Here is a 21,642-nt window from a genome sequence, read left to right as displayed (position 1 = left end):
ACTACATCTCCCAGCATATCCCGGGCGCGCACGGGGATCACAGAGCTCAGCACGCAACAGAGGCCAGGGACTACAGATCCCAGCATGCCCTGCACTCCGCTACCTCTGTAATTTAGACTCCAGTGTGCCCCGCACTGTGCGCACATTCATAAACCCACCCGCTGCTTTTGTGGTTTCTGAATCCCGAGCCTTGAAACCTGGCAGAAAGACCCTGTTCACCCTCCAGTGAAGATGACAGCCCATAGAGAGTTAACTTCTGTTTACATGGAACTCACAGCTCCTGCAAATCATGGTAAGGCTGCAAACAAAAACATTGATTAAATCATGAAAGATACTATAACAAAATGACTTCTTCAAATCGGGTTTGCTTGTAGGTCTGGGGTGCCTTTTACGTGGCTTGCGGGGGTTTCTGGTGTGCCCTGCATTGGACCAGGAGGGATATAAATTGTAAACTCAGAATATACTCGAAGGGACTTTAGAGAATTTGCTAATCCATCCCCTGCTGTTTTAGACATGAGGAAACAAGTCTAGAGAGGTGAGGAGACTGGCAAGTTGGGACAGAGTTAGAATTCGGCCCTGTCTCTTGAGCCCTGTAAGGGCTCTTTGCACCACAGTAGGTGGTGATAGTTACAGTAGAATAGCTATGCTATTGTCCTTGGTCAACAGTTTTTCCATCCAGGATTGAAACATCCAGAGGTTAGGTAAGCGTTTATTTGATGGATTGCCTGCAAGTGAGAGAGTGCGATTGTTTATCTTCAGTCTAAGTGGGACTTGGTGTTTTGATTTGTTCTTTGTCACTAAAAGTGACATTGAATGCGATTTCAGGAACTAGGTAAAATTACAGTGTAAGCTAGCCAAGGTTTCCTTGAAGGACTCCTATTCCTTCCCTAGGCCTTCCTTCCTCTTCCTGTCCCTCCTCCCCCTTTACCCATCTGGGCACCCACCCAGATTTTTTCTTCCATATTAATCCAACAAACATGGTTTCAGCTTCTTTCATTTGCCATCTGTTATGTGTGGATTAAAGGTGAAAGACAAGATCACTGCCACCAGGAAGCTAATCTTCTGGTTAGGGAAATAAGGGGACTCTACTGAGCTACAAAGTGGATGGTGATAAATGATAGAAAAGAATGACATCAGAATGCTACAGAGGCTCTGATGGATTTATTCCAGCCGATTAAAGTTTATAGCAGAAGTAGCATTTGAACTTAAAAAAATGTTTATCTTTAAAAATTTCAGTTATTGAAGTAAACTACATATAGTAAGGGCACACATTTTCACATATGTAAACACCTGTCTCCACCACTCAGTCAATATTTAGCACATTTCCAGCATCCCTTGTGTCCCTTCCCAATCAGAATTGCATCCTCCATCCCGGATAACCATTCTTCTGACTTATGCCACCATAGATTAGTTGTCTGTTCTTGGATTACATTTATATGTAACCATACATTATGTGCTCTTCTGTGTCTGGCTTTTTTTTTTTTTAAGATTTATTTATTTATTTATTATCTATTTCCCCACCCCCCACCCTGGTTGACTGTGTGGTTGACTGTTCTCTGTGTCTATTTGCTGTGTCTTCTCTGTCCGCTTCTGTTGTTGTCAGCAGCATAGGAATCTGTGTTTCTTTTTGTTGTGTCATCCTGCTGCTGTCAGCTCTCCGTGTGTGCGGCACCACTCCTGGGCAGGCTGCACTTTCTTTCACGCTGGGCGGCTCTCCTTACGGGGTGCACTCTCCGTGCATGGGGCTCCCCTACGCGGGGGACACCCCTGCGTGGCAGGGCAAGGATGCGCGCATCAGCACCACGCATGAGCCACTCCACACGGGTCAAGGAGGCCCGGGGTTTGAACCGCGGACCTCCCATGCAGTAGATGGACTCCCTAACCACTGGGCCAAGTCTGCCACCTGGCTTTTTTTAATCAAAATTTTTTCCCTAAGATTTATTTATTCATTTATTCCCTCCTACACGCACACTTGTCTCCCCTCTGTGTCCATTCGCTGTGTGTTCTTCTGTGTCTGCCTGTATTTTCATCAGGTGACTCTGGGAACCCACCCTGGGACCTTCTGGACTGGGAGAGAGGCAACCACTCTCTTGCGCCACTTCAGATCCCTGATCCACTGTGTCTCTTACCGTCTCTCCTCTGTATCTCCCCTTGTTGCGTCATCCTGCTGTGCCAGTTCTCTACATGGGCCAGCACTCCTGTGCCGGGCAGCCCTCCTGCGTGGGGCAGCACTCCACACGGGCCAGCACTCTGCATGGGCCAGTGCGTGTTCACCAGTAGGCCTTGGACATCCAACCCCAGACTCCTATATGGCAGATGGGAGCCCAGTTGCTTGAGCCTCATCCACTTCCCTATGTCTGGCTTTTTTTGTTCATCAGTATTTTTGTGAAGATTCATCCTCGTTATGTGTAGTGGTAGCTTGTTGTTTTTTTTTTATTGCTGAGCAGTATTCTATTGGATGTATATACAACAAATCATTTATCTTTTCTACTGTTAAAAGACATTTGGGTTATCAGTTTTTGGCTATTTTTAACAAAGCTGCAATGAACATTCTCATATGTGTCTTTTTACAGACATGTGCATTCATTTCTAGGAGTGGAGTTGTTGGCTTACATCATAGTTTTTATTTATGTTTCTCTGATGTTAAGTGCCTTTCCATATGCTTATTGGTCATTTGAATGTCCTCTCTGGTGAAGTGCCTGATAAAGACTCATGCCCATTTTTTTTTTTTTTTTTTTAATTCTTTATATAGTGTGGATATAGGTTCTTTGCCAGAAACAAGTCTCTGGCTTTTTTTTTTTTTTACTCTCCTACTGGGGTCTTTTAATAAACAGTAATTTTTAATTTCAGTGTAATGCAATAGTTCAGTGTTTTCTTTTATGGTTGGTGCATTTTGTGTCCTGTTTTAAGAAATCTTTGCCTGCGGGGTTGGTAGACTATGAACAGGCAATTTAGAGAGAAGAGCTTTGGAAATAGAAGAGAACAGGCTTCAGCATATAGGCCCTGGTGTCAGAGAGGGAAAGTGCAAGTTGTTGGGTATGGAAAGGTCTGGAGTTTGCATTATGAAGGGGGTGCTGTGAAAGAGTTGGAAGGGTCGGGGAAAGACAAAATTTTTTTGAAGGGCTTTATCTGTGGCCTTAGAATCTGAATATTATTTGGGGGAAGGGAGGCACTGCCAGAAATTTTTTTTTTTTAAGTACTGGGGCCAAGGATTGAACCCAGGACTTCATATGTGGGAAGCTGGTGCTCAACTGCTTGAGCCACATTCGCTCCCCTGCCAGAATATTTATGAACTCAGAGTGATAGGCCAGATGGGAGCTTTTCTCTGCAGAGTCTTTAATATTTGTAGGTCATTTATGTAGAGGCACTTAGCACTGAGCAGGGTGGGAGAAGGACCAAGTACAGCTCTTGGATCCTACTCAGCCAAAACAAAAGCCTGTAGGTCACAGAAACCCCCTCCCTCTCCAGAAGGCAGTTTAGCAACCACATGTGGTTACTGGAATGTGGGAGAGGGGTGGTGGTTAACCCATTCTGTACTCCAGGAGCCCATCCAAAGATTCACTTCAACCACCCTAGCACTCTCCCTGGGAGAAGTTCCGCTAAATATGGTTTTTCCATTTCCTTACATCCTAGTAAGTACTAGATGCCTTCTAGCTGGCTGGCCTGTGGACTAGCTTTGTCTAGCTCAGGGTTTAATTCCCATTCACATATCTGGCTGTAGCCTCCAATGCCCAAATTTTCCTTCCACTTACCTTCAGCTGGCCTGTGTTTTGAGTCTTTGAGAAGGCAGAATGTGCTTGAATTGGATAATTTACACTAACGTGTGAATAGCTGATAATCTTCTGGGAAGATGTTTGTATTTTTAAAGTCAACCTTGTTGATCAAAGTAAAACATTAAAGAAAATGTGGACAAAGTCAGAAACAAAAAATTACTTACATTCTCATCATCTAGAGAAAACCCCTGTTAAAATTTTGGTGTGATTCTTTCAATTCCTGTCTCTACATATGCAATCATGTTTATGTCTCACCTTCCCTTCTGGATCCCACCTTCCTTTTAGCCATTGCTCTGTCTTGTCCATCACACCCAAGCTTGTTGAATCCGTGCTTGTAGACTCTACTTGCTCCCCACTTCCTCGCTCTGCCTTCCTAAAACTGCTCTAGCTGTGGTCACCCATGACTTCCTTACTGCTTAATTGACACATAGACACTGATCACTCACACCTGCATTTCTTGCTCAGATCTCTCCTTCACCTGAGCTCCAGACCTGTGTGTATACCTGCCTTCCACTGACAAACTCAGTAAGCTCAAACTGAACTCAGTGGTCTTCCTCCCATTTCCCAATTCGCCCCTCTTCCTCCGTAGTCCTATTAATTAACACCAACTCCAGGAAGCCAGCTACTGGCTGCCCAGGCCAGGAATCTTGGGAGTTATCCTCCTTCCTTCTCCCTGCATTCAACTAGTCCCCAAGTCTTATAGAGTCTATGGCCTAAATGTCTCCAACAGTGTCCCTTCTTTGCATCCCCAACTTCCACTCTCTTTGCTCAGTACCTCTTATCTGGAATGTATTAATTACTTCGATGGTTTTCCTGCCTCCAGTGCTCTCTATATCTAATCTATTCTCTAGGCAGTTAGTGTCATTCTAAAACGGCAATTATTCATCCTTTCCCTAGCGTAGCTCCTCAATATCCTTACATAAAAGTAAAAACTTCTTCAGATGACTTACACTTTCTGTGATTTGCTTGCACATTCTTCCAGACTCAGCTGAAGCCTATCCCCTCCAAAAGCCTATCCTAAATCACTCTTCCCAGGGGAGAGTTAGGAGTCTTATCTGTACTCCTGGGGTATCTGTAGCAGCCTTCTGCATAGACAAGCCTGTCTGTCCCAGTTGGCTGTGAACTCTGCAAGGTGGAAACTTGGCCTTACCTTGGTTTTAGTGCCTGGGACGTAAATTCTAAGACACTTAATGATCTGTTTCCAGCCTCTTTTCTCATCCCTAAATGCTGGGTTCCAGCCACTCTGGGTTTCTTTTCTGTATCAGTACATGCTTCACTGTGCAAGCTTTTATGCTATAGTCACTGCCCCCTTTCTTGAAATACTCCTTTTCCTTCCACTTTTTGCCAGAAAATTCCTGCTTTTTCTTTTCCAATCTATTTTCCTCTGTGCTTTCAAAATGTTATATTTCTTTCATATCACTTAACACATTGGAGCTTTATGAAGGCAAGAATCTTGTCTTATATTCATATAACCTTCTAAAAATGTTTTGAATAAATTGATGAATTGATTGGTGCCAGCTTCCTTTGCATCTGACTTCTGCTCTCTAATGCACAAAAGGCAAACAGGGCTCTTTTCCTCATCTTCAAGACCCAAAAGACTGTGGTGTATACTTTAAAGAAATCAGTTGATGGCTATGTGGCATTACTTAACCACCTTCCCAGGGGACTTGGTAAGCATGACTCTGAATGACATTTTGGTCACAGAGCCATTGTTGGTTCAAGCCATCTCTTGCTTTAAAATAAACATTTTTTGAATAGAGATCAAGAATACGGTCTTTGGCGTCAGATAGCCTGGGTTCTAATACAGGTTTTGCCCCTAACTAGCTTTTGGACTTTTAGGCTTAGTTAACTCATCTGAAAAATGAAAATAATATTACAGGCCATAGAGTTATGAGAATTCCATGAGATAATACATGCACAGCACTTGACACCTGGACAACCGCTCAATAAATGGTCGTTGTTATTGGGCTTAATATGGCTCCCACCAGGTGGCAGCCACGGGCTCGATGGGTAGCTTCTGAAAGGTAAAGCTCAGCCAAAGGGGTGAACTTCTGGCCCAGGAGGATCATGGCGATAGTGTAGGCCCCAGGCCGGCTGAATTCGTGCTCTTTTCCTCCCGACCCTCGCCACCCTGCTTACTGCCCCATTCCGGGGCTGCAGTCCTGCCCCGGCTCCCGCCTCGAGCCCCGGCTCCACAGGAGGTCGGAGGCTAAGAACACTGCTGGGAGGAACCTTGTGTGGGCGGAACTCGAGTGCAGCGGCGGGAGGCTTCCGGGGGAGCGGCACAGGCGACGGGTCGGCGGAGGCAGAAAAGCGCAGGACGCCGGGCCGATCATGGACGCTTGACAACCTGCGGGCAGGCGCCGGGAGGCCGAGCCAGCAACGAAGAGGACGGAGTGGCGGCGCGGACAGGTAGGAGCCCGGGACAGGGCGGGCTGCGTGTGGGCGGCGCGCCAGCCTCAGCCGGGCTGTTGGACCCCGCGTCCACGTTGGGTAAAGCGCCGCGACCACGCCGCCGAGCCCCCGCCCAGGGAGCACGCCCCGCGGCTCCTCGCTCCGCGCCTGCGGCCTTTCCTGGGGCAGCAGTCGACCCTTAAGTCAGTCCTGGCCTGCGGCACCGGTCCCCACAACGCGGCTGCTTTCCCTCTCCCACTCTCCTAAAGGCTGCCCGTCTCCAGCGCCTGCAAAAGAGCGCCCTCCGCTGAGGGAGTTCATTTCTCTCTGGTCCCTAGTCTCCTCCATAGGAACGTGACTGTCACCTCTTCCTTACCTCTCTGATTCACAGGCTTTGACTCTTAGGCCGAGATCTTTTGGAGGAACCGAGATTTCTGTCTGTTTCTCCGCCTCCTCTCCACTCTTTCTTCCATCCAGTCTTTAAGCAGAGAACCCCCCCTCCCAGACTCCTCATACTTGTCTGCTTGGAAAGGAGGTTTTCGTTTCTCCTCTCCTAACCATAATCCCCTCTTCCTTTCCTCTCTCCTTCCCTTTCCCCTTTCCCTCTCCCTTTGTTCCCCAGCACGTCATTTTTTCTGTTCTTGAGACACCCTGAGTGAGAAACATATTGTTGTTCTAATACTGTGAAAGGGCTGCCACTCTTTGTGTCTGTCTGCACAGGAAAACTTAGTTTCTATTGCATCAAACTACCCTCCTTTGAATTGTTCTCTGCTTTTTCCTTTATTTTGTCCCGCTGCCCCAAGATGTACCATTTTTGGAGGAGTGATCTTTTCTTATACAAGAATCTTGTAGACTAGGTATGTAGTATGTGGGGACCTATACTCTGCATGTAACTAGATTACACAAATGAGGGGTCCTCCTATAACGTTTTTGGGGTGACGGTACAATATCCTTACTATTTTCCCAAATCTTTTTATTGTTCTCCTGAAATTTTGTACAAGTTTTGAAGTCATATTTAAAATGTCACATATCAGGAGAACAAATACAGGGATTTTTCATGGAATTACATATAATGTACTTTTTAAGTTTGGATATGTTGCTGCTTATCTTTCAAAATGTTACTTTTCATTTTCCTTCTGCTTAAATTATTTCTTTAATTAAATGAGATCTTTCTTTGCTTTTTTGTGTTTTTTTTTCTTCTCTGTCTTTGATTGTAGTTTTGATGACATGCTGGAAGCTGTCACTAATTGCCTTTGCTTACATATGTACCTCTGTGTATGGGCAATATCCTCTGTTTCTTAACCTGAGTCTATAAATGAGGTGAATATAAACAGCCACTGAGAAACTCCTGCATGTTTCTTTGAATGCTGGTCAGGTATAAGGTCTTGGAAGTTGCCTCTAGAAGAGGGGCAGGTGGGGATGAGAGACTTTTACTAAGTGTGTTTCAAATCTCAGTATGGGGACAGGATCTCTTTAACTCCAAGTTCGACCCCACCCATCTAACAAAGTGGTCACTGCAATTGGACTCAGGAACTGTTTGCTTTTCAGGAACACTACAAAAGTAAAGTGTTCTGGAGTCTGACCCAGCATTAAATAAATACAGGCTTTGCAAAGAAGAAGAGATGACTGGCATACTTTTCTTTTGAACAGATCTCAAGGCCAGAGAATGGCAGGTGAACAGAAACCCTCAAGTAACCTCCTGGAACAGTTTATTTTACTAGCAAAAGGTACCAGTGGCTCAGCTCTCACAGCTCTCATAAGTCAAGTCTTGGAGGCTCCTGGAGTGTATGTCTTTGGAGAACTGTTGGAACTGGCCAATGTGCAGGAGGTAAGGGCTGTTTCCAAACAATTTATCTTCTTTATTATAAGCCTTCTATGATTCTCTTTAGTGATGAAGTATTGTGGATCTGTGAGGTGCCCTGGGGAGGGAAATTGGTAGGGCAGGGGAGGTAAGGGAGTGTGGGTCAGTATTTTCATTTGAACTTGAGGTAAAATTGGTATGGGTTATTAATAATCTCAGATATAGGGGGAACAGTTGATTCTGATAAATTAGAAATGTGGCACTATAATTATGAACTGATATTTAATAGAGGCAATTTCAGGCATTGTTAGGGATAAAAAACCTCTAGTGCAAATATAGGTAAAGAAGATTGGACAGATGCATAAAATAGGAAAATGATTGTTAATAAACGTGAAGTAGGCATAGATGAATATATTGTTCTTGTGCAAAAGGGAACAAGTAGATGTGTAAAAAGGTGTTAAAAAGGTATATGACAATCTAGGGATTAGTCCTTTTAACTTTGTTAGCTTATTTCTTTGTTGTTATTAAGAACTTGGGTAACCAGTTTTGGTCATTGTACCTCAAAAAATGAGAAGATCTGTTGAAAAATGACAAGATAGAGCAAAGAGGTGTAAAGTTACCTATACTTCTAAGTCTCTAGTTCCCACTTTGGACACTTAGTTTTCAATTGTAAATTTTTATTTCTTTTCAGTCTTGCTCACTAGATCGGAAGCTGTGAGTGGGTAAGATCTGTTGTGCTCACCATTGTTTCCTCAGAGCTTAATACATAGCCTGACACACGGTAGGCTTTCAGTAAAGATTGAATTTACCAAAGATGGAAAATGAATCCATGAGGAAGAGAACAGCATTCATTTTTCAACATAAGAGATTGTCAAGGAGTGATATACTTCTTTCAGGTTCATGAAAATCCTGAATGAATATGCCAAGTAGTTGTTTACTAACTGTAAAAGATTGACGAAGAGGAGATAAACAAAAATTAAAGCTGGAAATTTAATTGCTATAGGCCAGTGAGAAGTTTTAGACTATCTGCTCTAGAAGAAAATAGTAGCTGTGTAGCTAGTTCTAGCTAGTTTTTCAATCATCTAGATGAAAGGTGGGGACTAGACTTGATGGACTTTACAAGTTCTCTTCTAGCTCTGACTCAGGGATTTCAGGAGGTTCTTGGTAACTGGAAAGGTACCCTGGGGTACTGAGACAGCAGAGTTCTCACTCATGTGCTTAGAAAATCATCTTTTCTCTCGCCACAGTTTGTCTTTTTCATATGTGAGCTGGGAACAAGCTAGTTGTCTCTCAGTGGTCTGAAATTATGGACACAGTTCTTGGAACTCTTTTTAAAAAAGAAGGGTACATTGAGTATCATTGCTGTTGGTGTCTGCAAAATACCACTTGCGTATTCCTGTTTAGATTTTACTGAGTTTGGTACATTAGAAGAGTAACAGGGGCATGTTTGTGAGTAGCAGACACAGCTATGTAAGGTAATTAACAGAAAAGTAGAATCATTCTGGGTAAAACAGTGGCTCATTTTTTGTCAGCAGAAGGCTCTTTGCCATCAGCACCAGTAAGAAGTAAGTAATGAACATTTTTATTTGGGGCAGTCTGATATCCTGGTTTCCTTCCCAGCCTGACTTTTCTGTTGTACCTTATGCTATGCTAATTTGTCCCAGGGTTCATAGTTTATCTGTAGTCCTGAAATTTGGAACCAACCTTAAGCCTTATTTAGTTTGGGTTGTAAGTCGTTTGTGCTGGACCTTCCAGGCTGTTGTGTAGGCAGGTCTGTTCCAGTGTTCATTTTAATGGAAAAACTTGAGCTGCTTCCAGTGCTTAATGCTTTGTGTATTTGTATGTGTGTGATAAAAACAGTTACTTGGACATGCTATGTGGCGTATAAAGCATATATTCCTGAGGAAGAAAAATTAAATTTGGGGCAATAATAATCTTATTTATTTTTACCCCAGAGTTAGAAGGGCCATCTGGGGCCATCTAATCAAATAGTCCAGGAAATATGTCTCAGGCGTCTTTGGCACATGGTCACCTGTGTTCTGTTGGAACATGTAGAAGGATTGGTAGACAGATTGGTCTGTGGTGAACTTTTTTTTTTCTCCTCAGCTTGCAGAAGGAGCTAATGCTGCTTATTTGCAGTTGCTGAACCTGTTTGCCTATGGAACCTATCCAGATTATATAGGTGAGTTGGTTAAGATCCTTCAAAAGACTTTTCTTAATTAAGTCACAATGTTTGGATGTGTTGCCTCCTTGAGGATCATTATGGTTTAGGATAAAAAGCATGGTGTAGGAATTCTTGACCTGGCTGTTTCCCATTTTAACATGCTTTGTAGGTGACCCCCACATAAGGAATTTCCTTTCTCAGCTTTTATTTTCCAGTGAGTAAAATGGGGACATAAATATAGCCTTGTTTATTTTCCAGATGAGACTTTTGAGGATTGGTATTTGTAGAACCTTTGGACTGTTATGATATGTTAGAATACCCACTTGTAAAATATTTAAAGGTTTTAAATATTATCAAAATAGCATTACCATATGGAGGGAAATAGGAAAAAAAAAGTCACTTATAGTTGGTCTAACCTTCACCTACTTTAAAAACTTTATATGGCTGGTTTTATGGAACCTTTTATGCTTGTGTTTTTGGTTATACTGTCATAATTAATTATGCATACACTTTTATACTTTGCTTTTTCCACTTATTTCATAAGCTTTTATCCATATTTTAAATATTTGCAGTCATTTTTAACATTACATAATCTGATGTTCCATATTTAGCTCATTCTCATTTATGTCATTTTAAATTACAGTCTTCAGGAATGGGATGCTTGCATGTCCAAACTCTAGCTTGCCTTTCTCCCAGGCCTTCTTTTTTGGCTTCCCTAGTTTATTTTAGTGGTATGACAATAGCCTGACACTTAAGGCCTTTCCCTACTTTTCTCCTGACTTCTCTTGTGTTATGCTGCTGTCAGACTGGGCACTTGGCCACTTTCTGGTACAGCACACTTTTTCTGACCTTTGCTTTTTTCCAATGTGGACGTCCTCTGTCTCTGTCCTCACATATTATGCAGGCAGCATTGCATAGACTCTGGAGCCAGACATGCCTACATTTAAATTCTAGTTCCATTTCCACTAGTTCTGTGTCTTTTCAGCAAATTAAGTAATCTACACCTCAGTTTCCTTATCTGTAAAACTAGAATAATAATAGAGATCCACAGTCCCTTTTCTGCATTCCTTGAGGTTGGATGTCTCAGAATTTAGAATCTGGAATTTTGTGCATATGCCTTTTTATGTGGGCAGCACCTGTAGTCAAACACATTCATAATTTTGCAGCAAAACAAATGAATAATCACATCACATGGGCTAAAAAGCCTATCTCAGGTCAGGCCAGAATTGCCAGCTGGGGAATTTTGGCACCAAGCCTAAGAAAAAAAATAAGTTTGGATTCATTTTTTTTTTAATTTCAGAAATCTGGATCAGGGGTTGAAGATAATTGAAATCTTCCTCATGGGGTTGTTAGGAGGATTAACTGGATGTGTGTATTTATGTATGTGTTTGTGCATGCACCTAAGTAAAGCTTGCCATATATGTGACCTGGGACTGATGCCATTGCTGTTATTATTGTTATTACTAAATTTTTTCCATTCTTCAAGATTCATCACAATTGTCATCCCTTCTGTGAAGCCTTTCTTTTCCTTTCTTTTACCTCCCCAGTGAGACTGCTTTCTGCTTTCATTCCCCCTACTCCTGTCCTTGTGGTTCTGCCTTGCATTTGTAGCTATAGGAATAACTAATTTAAGACTGGGGACAAGTCCAAGTCCATTGAGTTGCACAACTCCAGGTGGTTGGTGCCCTAGGGTTGTGCAGCGTAATAGCCCCAACAAGGATCACCGTATTCATCCTGGATTCCCCTGAATCACTTACACAGTGCAGTGCAGATGCTCAGGGAAGATATGTCGAACTAATTGAATGTCCTGAAGGGCACAAATGGTGCTCCGTGATGATACTTGTCACATCATTTTGCTAGTTCACATGCCTAGCTTCTGTGAAGAGACTGAGTCTTTCTTCTCTGGAAGCACAGGTCTTTCAAAGAAGAGAAGAGGTACTCACTGAATATTTGCTAGTGAAGAAATATAGAGTCGTTACAATGATTCGGTGGTAGATTTGGTGCGGGGAGTCTGTGAGCTTGTTCTATAAAAGAAATCCTAATTTTATTTTGTGTCTTGATTTTTGTGGTGGGTGGGACTGAGCAGCCAACAAGGAGAGCCTGCCAGAACTGAGCACAGCTCAGCAGAACAAGCTGAAACATCTGACCATCGTGAGCTTGGCATCGAGAATGAAGGTACAGTCCCGAACCTTTTCCTGTCTTCCTCCTTCCCCCAAGTCAGGCAGTCTCATTGGCATCGATGCAGGAACTCCCAGCTATACCCAGCACAGTCACATCATAAATGCATATGATTTGCTTGGTGAAGGAAACAGAAAAAGAGAACAGTTAAAATCGTGCAGTCAATTGCTCACCATTCCGTCCAGGGAAAGTAGGCCCAGGAGTGATTGTGACTCAGTAGTTCTCAGTTCTGGCATGCCATGGTGCCTCGCATGGTGGGAGCATTTTGCCATTTGGCTAAAGGGAGATGAGAGTGTTTACAGATATGTGTTTTCAAACAGCAAGGCTTCTCAAAGTAAGTTAACCACATTATCTGTTACTAAGTGCATGGTGAACTGTGCCAGTGCTAAAAGAAAAACTTGCTTTGTTGGACTCACTGCGAGGTAGATTTTTAATATACTGCTTTCCTCTAGGATTTTCAAGGATAATTACACTAATCACTTTTTGCCTTACATGCTAGCTTTAGACACTAACTTCTGTAAGATGCAGTTCCACCATACCCCTCAGTTCTCACTGCCTCAGTCAATTTAGGAAACTCACAGCTATTAACAAGGAAGATCCAGGTTCAGTTAATCTATATTTTGCCTCTCTGCCCATCCCAGCCTAAGTTTTGGTTGGGTTATACCTTTGAAATAGTTTGCTTTTTGCCATTTCCCCTCTGTGATTGAACTTAAGTGAGGTATATTTGTTCTTGGATTGCCATTTCAATTGCTTTAATCATTTTACCTGCTCTAATCACAATTTCTGGTTCTCAACTTGGCATTTCAGAAGGGAGACCTATTTTGTTAGGAAATGAGGACCTGACCTTTTTTTTTGTCCCAACCATGAACTTCTCAAGTGTAGCAAAGAGTTGGAGTGACTTTCTTTCCTCATTTCTGCAATATGCCGTGGTAAACCCACCTACTACCCCTAGATTTCAGGCCTTTAGCCATAGAACACCCCTCTAATTATGTTTGCTGTTACTCTCCTCTTTGCACAGATCTTACCTGTTTCTGCAGATTTGATTGTGTTAATTTCCAGGCTAGTAGTGATGTGTCAGAGAATTTGCAGAAAATTGGAGATTTAGATATCCCATTGTCTTATAGTCATTTAGAATGTTGGTGCAACTCAATAAAGGGCTATTGGTTGCAGGAGCCTTGAGAAAACAAATGTGAACTTCAGCCATGACTTCTGAGCTGGCAGTACCCACGGTCCACCTGAAGGTGGATGTGCTGGCCTGCAGATTTTTTTCCTTGCCCTCTGCTGGACAAGCAGCTAGGACTGTCCAGTAGTTCAAATTGAAGGCTTGTAATGACTTGGCATTTGCATGCAGAGTCTGCATGCTTCCAGAAGGTGGCAGAGGCATGTACTGAACATTTTACTTTTTCTTTTCTGGAAGGAGTCTTTAGGATCTCTAAGAGTATGCTCTAGGATATGAAAACTGAGGCTAAGTCTTCAGTGAAAACTGAAGTCCAGGAGACAGAGAACCTGGGAAAACTCATTCTCAGATGCTCTGGGATCTTGTTTAGCTCTTGCAGGTCTCACAGCTCATTTAGCACATCTCCTCTTGTTGCCATGGTTACTCATAATTACCACTAGATTGTGTTTCTCAAAGTCCTGAGGCAGTTATTTCCTCTGTGGGTAATACCTGCATTTTCTTTAAAGCTCATCACCAGTGTTTGCCAGATGGTTTTTATGAATATCATTTGGCTTTATCTACAGTGTATTCCCTACTCTGTGCTGCTGAAGGATCTGGAGATGCGGAATCTCCGGGAACTGGAAGACCTCATCATTGAGGCTGTCTATACTGACATCATCCAGGGCAAGTTGGACCAGCGGAACCAGCTATTAGAAGTGGATTTCTGCATTGGCCGTGACATCCGAAAGAAGGATATCAATAATATTGTCAAGACCTTACATGAATGGTGAGGCTGAAAGAAGGAGGGGACCCCTCTCTTTAGGGAGGGGGTTTATCTGGCATATCTTCTGAGCCTTTGTTGGGGGAAATGTAATCTCCAGGTTCAGCTGCCCGAGCTGAGGGTTTGGAATGGGCTTTGGGGCTGCCTGGGGCCTGAGCTTACTTAGGACCAGTAAGCCAGAGAGTGGAGTTGCTTGTGACTACAGCTGTGCAGCAATGGGGATCATTTCAGCTCTCCTAGTGCCATGGTTTCCAGATTTGGACTCAGATTTGACCACGCTCATGAAGTTAGTGTTTATAGGTTCCTTTAGACAAGAATACCCTGTTCAGAGTCAGTAACATATTGGGCTAGTGTTTGTAAAAGTTCTCAGGGATTTTGTAGACAAGGGATACTTAGTTTAATTTGGAAGACAGAATCACAGGCAGAATATTTGGTGACTTTATTCTGGTATAGAAAAAGAAGAGGGGCATTTACTTGTACTCTAATTTGATGGTACTTAATATTTGGAAGAGCTGTTACACATTCAGTGAGGATTTGTTACAGAGTTATTGAGATAATTTGGGGCTTTTAAAGCCAGATGGGCTTTTAGTGAGGGATAACGTCTGCTGAGTTGAAGGAAGACCAGGGTTAGAGCGGAACTGGGGCTGAGGAGTTTGTTCCCGCTGACCCTTGGCCTGTGGAGGGCATGAAGTCAAGCAGGAAAGCTTTGTGTTGGGGGGGTAGGCCAATTTTCTTTTAAAATAAGCTGACTCCCTGGGATTCTCCACAAAAGGAATATATCTTGAGGTGAGTGGCCCAGCGTTAACCCCCTGGAGTTCAATGTCCCTTGACTTTGACTCCCTGAGGGCCAACACCCCTTGACTTTGGCTCCCTGCGGTCCATAGCCCATTGAGTTTCCCTCACTTAGGTACTATTGGACATGAGCTGCTACTTCCTCCCCTGCCAGTTCGGTCCCAGGTGTGTCCCTGAAACCTTCCCTTTATAATATCTGACAGGTTTTTAAAAAATTTCAAAGCCATTAAATCAAAATAAAGGGGAAGTAATCTTAGAAAATACCCCAAGCATGAAAATGGTCCATCCTACTAAAGCTGTGTTTCCAGTGCTCCTGAGGTTGGCTGTCCTATGCCATTTTTAAGGCATAGAACAATACTATCTGCTTGTCCAGAGTCTGTTTCCTGTCGTTCAACCCCACCATGTTTTCACCCAGAGCCATTGCAATCCTCTTCCCAGGGTGTTTGCCAGTAGCCATTCTTAAAACCTATGTTGAGGCGTTGGAGTTAGATTTGAAACAGTTGGATTTCAGAGATTACCACATAGTTGTAAAATGTTCACAACTATGGAATCATAAGTGGATATGTGGGTATTCTTTGTATTTTCTCAAAATTTTTTTATGTTTTAAAATTTTCAAAATAAAAAGTTTGGAAACTATAATAATGAGGGGAATGGCACTTACAAACTTACACTAACTTATGAGAAAAGTGGCACTCTCCAAAACAGGATGTTTTTAGAAATTGATTTTCTTTTTAGAAGAGTGATCAATCAGTGTCACCAATGAAGCCTTTCCTACTTCCTTTAATCTCACTTTCTGTAAACACTTTTCCATGGGATATAAAGGTTAGAAATTAAAATTTTATTTAAAGAAGGGACCCCAAATCTACCATCTCGGTCTCCAAATGTCCTAATGTATGTGTTCAGAAATTCCTGTCTTTTGGAAGGAATGAAAGGAAAAGGGCCTTGGCAAAGGGGGCTGTTAAAGGAAGTCACAGTCAGATGCTGGGGAGGACAGAAGGGCAGGGGTAGCCCTGAAGCTAGAAGAGAGCTTTCAGCCTTTCTGAGGCTCAGGGCTGGTCAACTCCTTTATAGGTGTGATGGCTGTGAAGCAGTTCTGTTAGGCATCGAGCAGCAAGTTCTGCGAGCCAACCAGTACAAAGAGAACCACAACCGAACTCAACAGCAGGTAGAAACAGAGGTAAGGAAGGGAACATTTCCTCTTTCCAGGGTATACCTGTGTATCCCTTTCTGATGTTTTTTGTTTGTTTATTTATTTTCTGTGTGAGTCTTGGCCTAGATGAAACAAGCATTCACTCTCATGCAGGCATGGGGCCAGGTGCTCAGATAGAGGTGCATAGACACAGTCCCTGCTCGTGGTATTCTTTATCTCCTTTCTGATATCTGGTCAGCAGAGTGGTCAGGCTTGGAGGAGAAAGAATGTTGTGATTCCTTGGTACACACTTTGGGCTGTGGAGCAAAAGAAAACAAGTTTGAGGTGGGATCTTAAAGATGGATAGTTAGAAGGGTGGGAGGAGTGCAGTTGCGCAGGGACTCATGGGGCTTTGGGGTCCGGTAATGTTCTGTTTCTTAAATTGCATGGTAGGTACATTGTGTTCATTTTCTTCTATTAAATTATGTGTGTGTATAACCAAAAAAAGGGAGGGATGGTGGTGGAGGGAAATTCAGTGGATGAGATGCAAGTGAAATGAAAGCATGTGAGTGCAGTTCAGGACTCTTTTAGCCCCTTGGACAGACTGAAACCTCTATTGTGTTGTGAGCATGTGTTTGTGTGCCTGTAGCCTGGACACCTGTGGAAGGAGCTCAGCATTTGTATGGAGACTTTAAGAGCAACCTGTTAGTATTGAAAAGGGAGTCCTTTTTGTGGGTGGGGCTTGAGGTGATAACAATATTTAATGAGTTTAAAATTCAGTTGTCTAAGACTGGAAGAATGGAGCCCAAAATTACAGCTAAAGGACGTAAGAAATAGGTGTGCTTTTGGCAGGGGATTTGTGAAATTTGGAGGTTCTGCCTACACTGCTATATGTGCTCTTTGAAAAGAGAGTCTGTGTCTTATCTATGTTAAGTCCAGCTCCTTGTCCCACACTTGGCCCATAGGAGGCACTCAAATGTTTGTTGAACTGAATATTTCTGCACACGATATACATGTGTTAGTACACTATTGACTGCTAAGCTGTGCTCTTTGTCAACTAGCGGTAATTTAGTTTGAATATGCACACACACATATATATGGATTATGTACTTTGTGGATATTTAATTCATAGTAAAATTTTAATCTTACTAGCTAGGGTGTAGGAACTACTTTTAACATTAGCCAAAGCTAATTAGGAAAACAAGCCTGTTGCTTCTCTAATAAGCTCTTTGTAAGCACAGACTCATCTCTGACCTGGGATTGATGTCTGAGCAAAATAGGAAGGATGGACCATGTTCTCCTTTCTGCTTATTCCTCCCTGTAAATCAGACTCTGGGAAAAAAAAGTTTGGAGGCCCAACCTACCCCATCTGACCTTGGGCAGCCCATGTAAAACAAAAAACCTTCTCTTAGATGGTGGCATCTGGGAGGACCCTGCTCGTTGCTGGGGACTGTCGCTAATTGTGCGATGGAAGATAGACTTGGACTGTGGTGGATTTCAAAGATGAATGATACAAATCTTAGAATTTTAAACTTTTCAAGTTTATTTCCATGACAAATGGCATCTGACAATATAAGGAGGATGTGAACAGCTATTTTAGATATGTGGCTAATGTTTGAGGCATGTTTAATTCTCATACAGTAGGATGGACTCTCCAAGTCATGGTTATTAAAAAAAAAGAGCCATTGCTCATGGATTTCTTGTCATGGCCCATTGTTGAAAAACACGGCTACCTCTGGTGGCAGAGCCTCATGCTCCCACCAGGTGGCAGTTAAGGCTTTAAGTTTGTGAGAAAGAAATCTGAGGAAAAGGCCAAGGCCACCTCCACGCCCAAACAAAACAATCTGGAAAGCCTGGAACAGACCAGTACTGGAAGAGGGAGAGTATGGTCAAAGCCCACAGCCTTGACAGTTTTTCCTTGCAGAAATGCACAATCTGGCTACTAAGTGCAGGATCCTGCTAGTTCCCCAGCCTCAGACAAAGAAGGAACTCACTAAATATTTGTTGACTTAAAAAGAACAAGTCTACAGAAGTAATTCCTTCAGATTCTGCTTAGATTTATGGCTTGGTTAACTTGACCTAACTTTTTCAGCTTTTTTTTTTCTTCTTCTTTTCACCTAAGTCAGTTATCTTTTCTTGTTTGTCCTTAAATTAGATTACTTGTTCTTAGAGGAATAGCAGCTTTTTTTTTCTGGTGAGTTATAGCTTCAAGAGCCTTCTGTCTTAGCGAAGTCAGCCCGATCACACATTTCCTAAGAGCATTCTCTCTTCTTTGCCTTTCACAGAAATAACACATATTAATCAGTTACAGTTTCAACATACCTGGGGGATACAGAACCATAACATTATGAGCTGTTTCATTGTCTCTGAGCAAGCACTCTGGAGGAGGGACAGTGAATTGTCGAAGCATCACAAAACACCACATCACTTAAATTTCATTTTAGAGTGTGTTTTTCTTTGTATTTAATGGTGCCTGTGTTTGATGAAATCTTAATATATAGCAATTGTGGTATTTACAAAATAGGCTATGCTGCAATCATGTAGGTAGTAAAGCAAAATTTGATAGCGTAAGCTCTGCTTTGTATTATTAATACACAGAAAATCCCCAAGGAGTACGTGGGAATGACCCAAGGAATTTCTTGAGGCTGGTTGGCTGTTGTCCTGCACCAGAAGTACCTCTAGACACCTCCTTGAGAGTCCTTTCTATCTCCCAGTTCTCTTGTTCTTTGTGACACATTTTCAGTTGTGAGCTCTCCTTCCCAATGTCTACCTTTGCTTGCTGCACAACTGTAGGAAATTTTGCTGTCCCTGGAAGCTTGTCTCTTTCCTTTTACCAGACTATTTAAGGTCTCTAATAGAGCTAGGTCAGGAATGAATCTCTCAGCTTAGCCACGGATACTCTGATTTCAAAGCTAATCCAAATCACCTGAGGCCACTATAAAATAGAAATTCCATTTGTTAATGAATGATAGGCTTGTGATGATATTATTCTATAAAAGTAGGTGCAGGGGATCGAAATATAACCATTATCTGGGGACTGAGTAAATGCTTTTTCTTTGTTTATGCAGGAGTTATGAGACTGTTGGTGTTAGTAAATCTAAGGTATATTTAAATGAGAGAATCGGTACAGAAAACCATCAATAGTAAAAGGTGATTTTTAGTAAAAGTTACATACAAAGGAAATAAGGCTAAATGGTATTTATCAACCAGGCTGAGAATTAAGGAAATGTTCATTATTTATTTTTAATAACGTTGTTTTACTAAATGGGAACTGTAACCATTTGCTTAGAAGTATACCATTTTGAAGACAAAGGCCTTGTATTATCTTGTTAGTTTTCTAATGTTTTACTTGAGTACAGCTTTTTCAACATTTAGGGAAACCTTAAAGCAAATTCCTTCAGGCAGTGCATCCCAGGTATTGAAAATCTGAGGCATGCATCTTGATTTTCCTTTCATTTTCTTAATATGTATTTTTAAGTTGCAAGGTCTCTTAAAACATTGGAAGTTGAGTGTAGCTGACATGCAAAAAAAATTAGGTATACTTATTGCAGTTTAATCTTCTGCAGAATACTCCTCATCTGGATTTCTGAAGATGATTTCAGACTTTGTTGCAGAGGGATATGGCTTCTTGTCTGTGCCATTCTCATTGTAGTGAGAACCAGTTGCAATGAGTTTCTTGTGCTTCAGGCTGAACATACCAATCCTGTTTCCTTCCAGGTTACCAACATAAAGAAGACACTGAAAGCCACCGCGTCCTCCTCAGCGCAGGAGATGGAGCAGCAGTTGGCCGAACGGGAGTGTCCTCATGCTGAGCAGAGGCAGCCCACCAAGAAGATGTCCAAAGTGAAAGGTCTGGTCTCCAGCCGCCACTAGGGCCGGCTGGGGCAGCTGGCACTCACCAGGCCTGGGTCAGCTGGGGAGGGGACAGCAAGGACCTATTTCCTCCCCTCTCTACCTTCAGTGAGTTCCAGACCTGCCCATCCCCTCACCAGCGCCTCCCCACCCCATTGGTACTGTTCCAGAAAAACCGTTATTCCTTTGCCTCACCCACTCTCTCCTTCCCCAGTTGCTCCCTTCAGACTCAGGGGCTCCACTGATGCCATCCTAACAGGGTCAGACACTGCCCAGCTTCCCTGCGGGAGGTTCTTGTCTCTGGTTAAGGGCTTGTCTCCCTCCCAGTTTTTCTTTTGCTCCATGCAGTGGTCATGTCTTTTGTCAGGCTGGTCTAAGCCAGAGGCAGCTTTAACCGGCCCACGGGGATGACTGTGAAGGAGGCCCCTCTCTTGAGTGAGGAGGGAGGCAGTCCTCCTCCACCCCGTGTACCACAGTCCCCATAATGGTGCAGGCAACCTCTAGTCAGGTATCAAAATGCTTTGTTTTCCCTCCTGCCTTACCCTTTGTTGGCAGCTCCGACGCAGGCCATGGAGGGATGTGATGCTGGGCTATGTTTACTAAACCTGCGGGTTTTCAGCCTCTTAAGTCCAGCTCCAATCTCTCCCTAGTTGGGAGCACTGGGTAGTGTAACCTCCAGTAGCTGAGCACAAATGGAGGGTTCTGTGGGTCTGCAGGTGGCAGACGTTGTTCCTTCCGGCTTGGCGTTCTCTGCTGGCCACTCTTCCTGCTGCCTCTGGCTCCTCAGACTTCCTTTCCCGTGCAGGCCCCAGCTGCCTACCGGGGACGATGGCCAACACTCGCTCTCCCCAGATATTTCATTCCTCCCGGCCGCCTCAGTGGTGGGGCTGGAGGTGCCGAGGCCCCTGTCTGGTGAAGGACTTGCTGCTTCTGTCTCTTTCTTTCCTCCCCCTCCCTGGCTGATGACCCAGAGCCCTTTGATGATGGCATTCTCCTGGCAAGAGAGAAAAGGACTTGACTAGCCTTTCTGAACTTGAACAGTTTCAGATTATATTTTATTTTATTTTTTTTGTACAGGTTCTGATTCTAATACATTTCAACATGTTTTTTTTTTCTCCCTTGTGTCGATATTTGTTATAGACTAATCGCCGGGGATTTTTCACCTGGTTGGAGGGTGGTGAGTGTGTGTGTGTGTGTGTGGTGTTTCTCTAAAGGGGAGGTGGAGGTCCTGCACTGATATTAAAGTTCAGTGAGGAAAAAGCACACTTAAAACAAAAAATAAAAATGTGGATTTAATGTAAGTGACCATGGAGAGTAGGGTTGCGTAGCTGGTAAATTTCAAGGGGTTTGGGATTAGGGTGATTGAGGGAAACGTTTGCTATTTTGGTACAGTGGTGAAAAATAGTTTTCTCTTTTCCTAAAATCTCCAGCAGCTGCCCATCGTTAGTGACTGTTAACAAAAGCACTCTCGTTTTCCTTTTAAACTAGTCCATGTGACCACATAACATTACACCCAACTGGAGAGTTCAGTTTAATGTAGCATATCCCGAAGGACCTTTCATGAAGCCCCCAGTCAGATGCTCTGTGGGAAAGGGGTTTTTGTTCAATAAATTTGGTGCACC

At 43.0% G+C, this 21,642-nt stretch overlaps 1 protein-coding gene across 2 annotated transcripts; it reads left to right on the top strand.

The window, feature by feature from the left end:
• The first annotated feature begins 65 nt into the window (after positions 1–65).
• Positions 66–21,135, top strand: COPS7B (COP9 signalosome subunit 7B). 2 transcript variants are annotated; one of them, XM_058299894.2, is made up of 7 exons: positions 66–292; positions 7,818–7,995; positions 10,075–10,150; positions 12,219–12,307; positions 14,051–14,253; positions 16,111–16,216; positions 19,886–21,135. In XM_058299894.2, exons 2-7 carry the CDS (start codon positions 7,834–7,836, stop codon positions 20,039–20,041), a joined length of 792 nt encoding a protein of 263 aa, XP_058155877.1. In that variant the 5' UTR covers positions 66–292; positions 7,818–7,833; the 3' UTR covers positions 20,042–21,135. The 2 variants fall into 2 exon arrangements, with proteins under 2 accessions (XP_058155877.1, XP_004484915.3); XM_004484858.5 differs by lacking the exon at positions 66–292 and adding an exon at positions 2,720–6,185.
• The last annotated feature ends 507 nt before the right edge of the window (positions 21,136–21,642 follow it).

The sequence above is a fragment of the Dasypus novemcinctus genome, chromosome 7 (assembly GCF_030445035.2).
Source record: "Dasypus novemcinctus isolate mDasNov1 chromosome 7, mDasNov1.1.hap2, whole genome shotgun sequence".
Classification (NCBI taxonomy): Eukaryota; Metazoa; Chordata; class Mammalia; order Cingulata; family Dasypodidae; genus Dasypus; species Dasypus novemcinctus.
The sequence above is the reverse complement of the archived record's forward strand: the minus strand, read 5'-3'. Positions and strand labels throughout refer to the sequence as shown.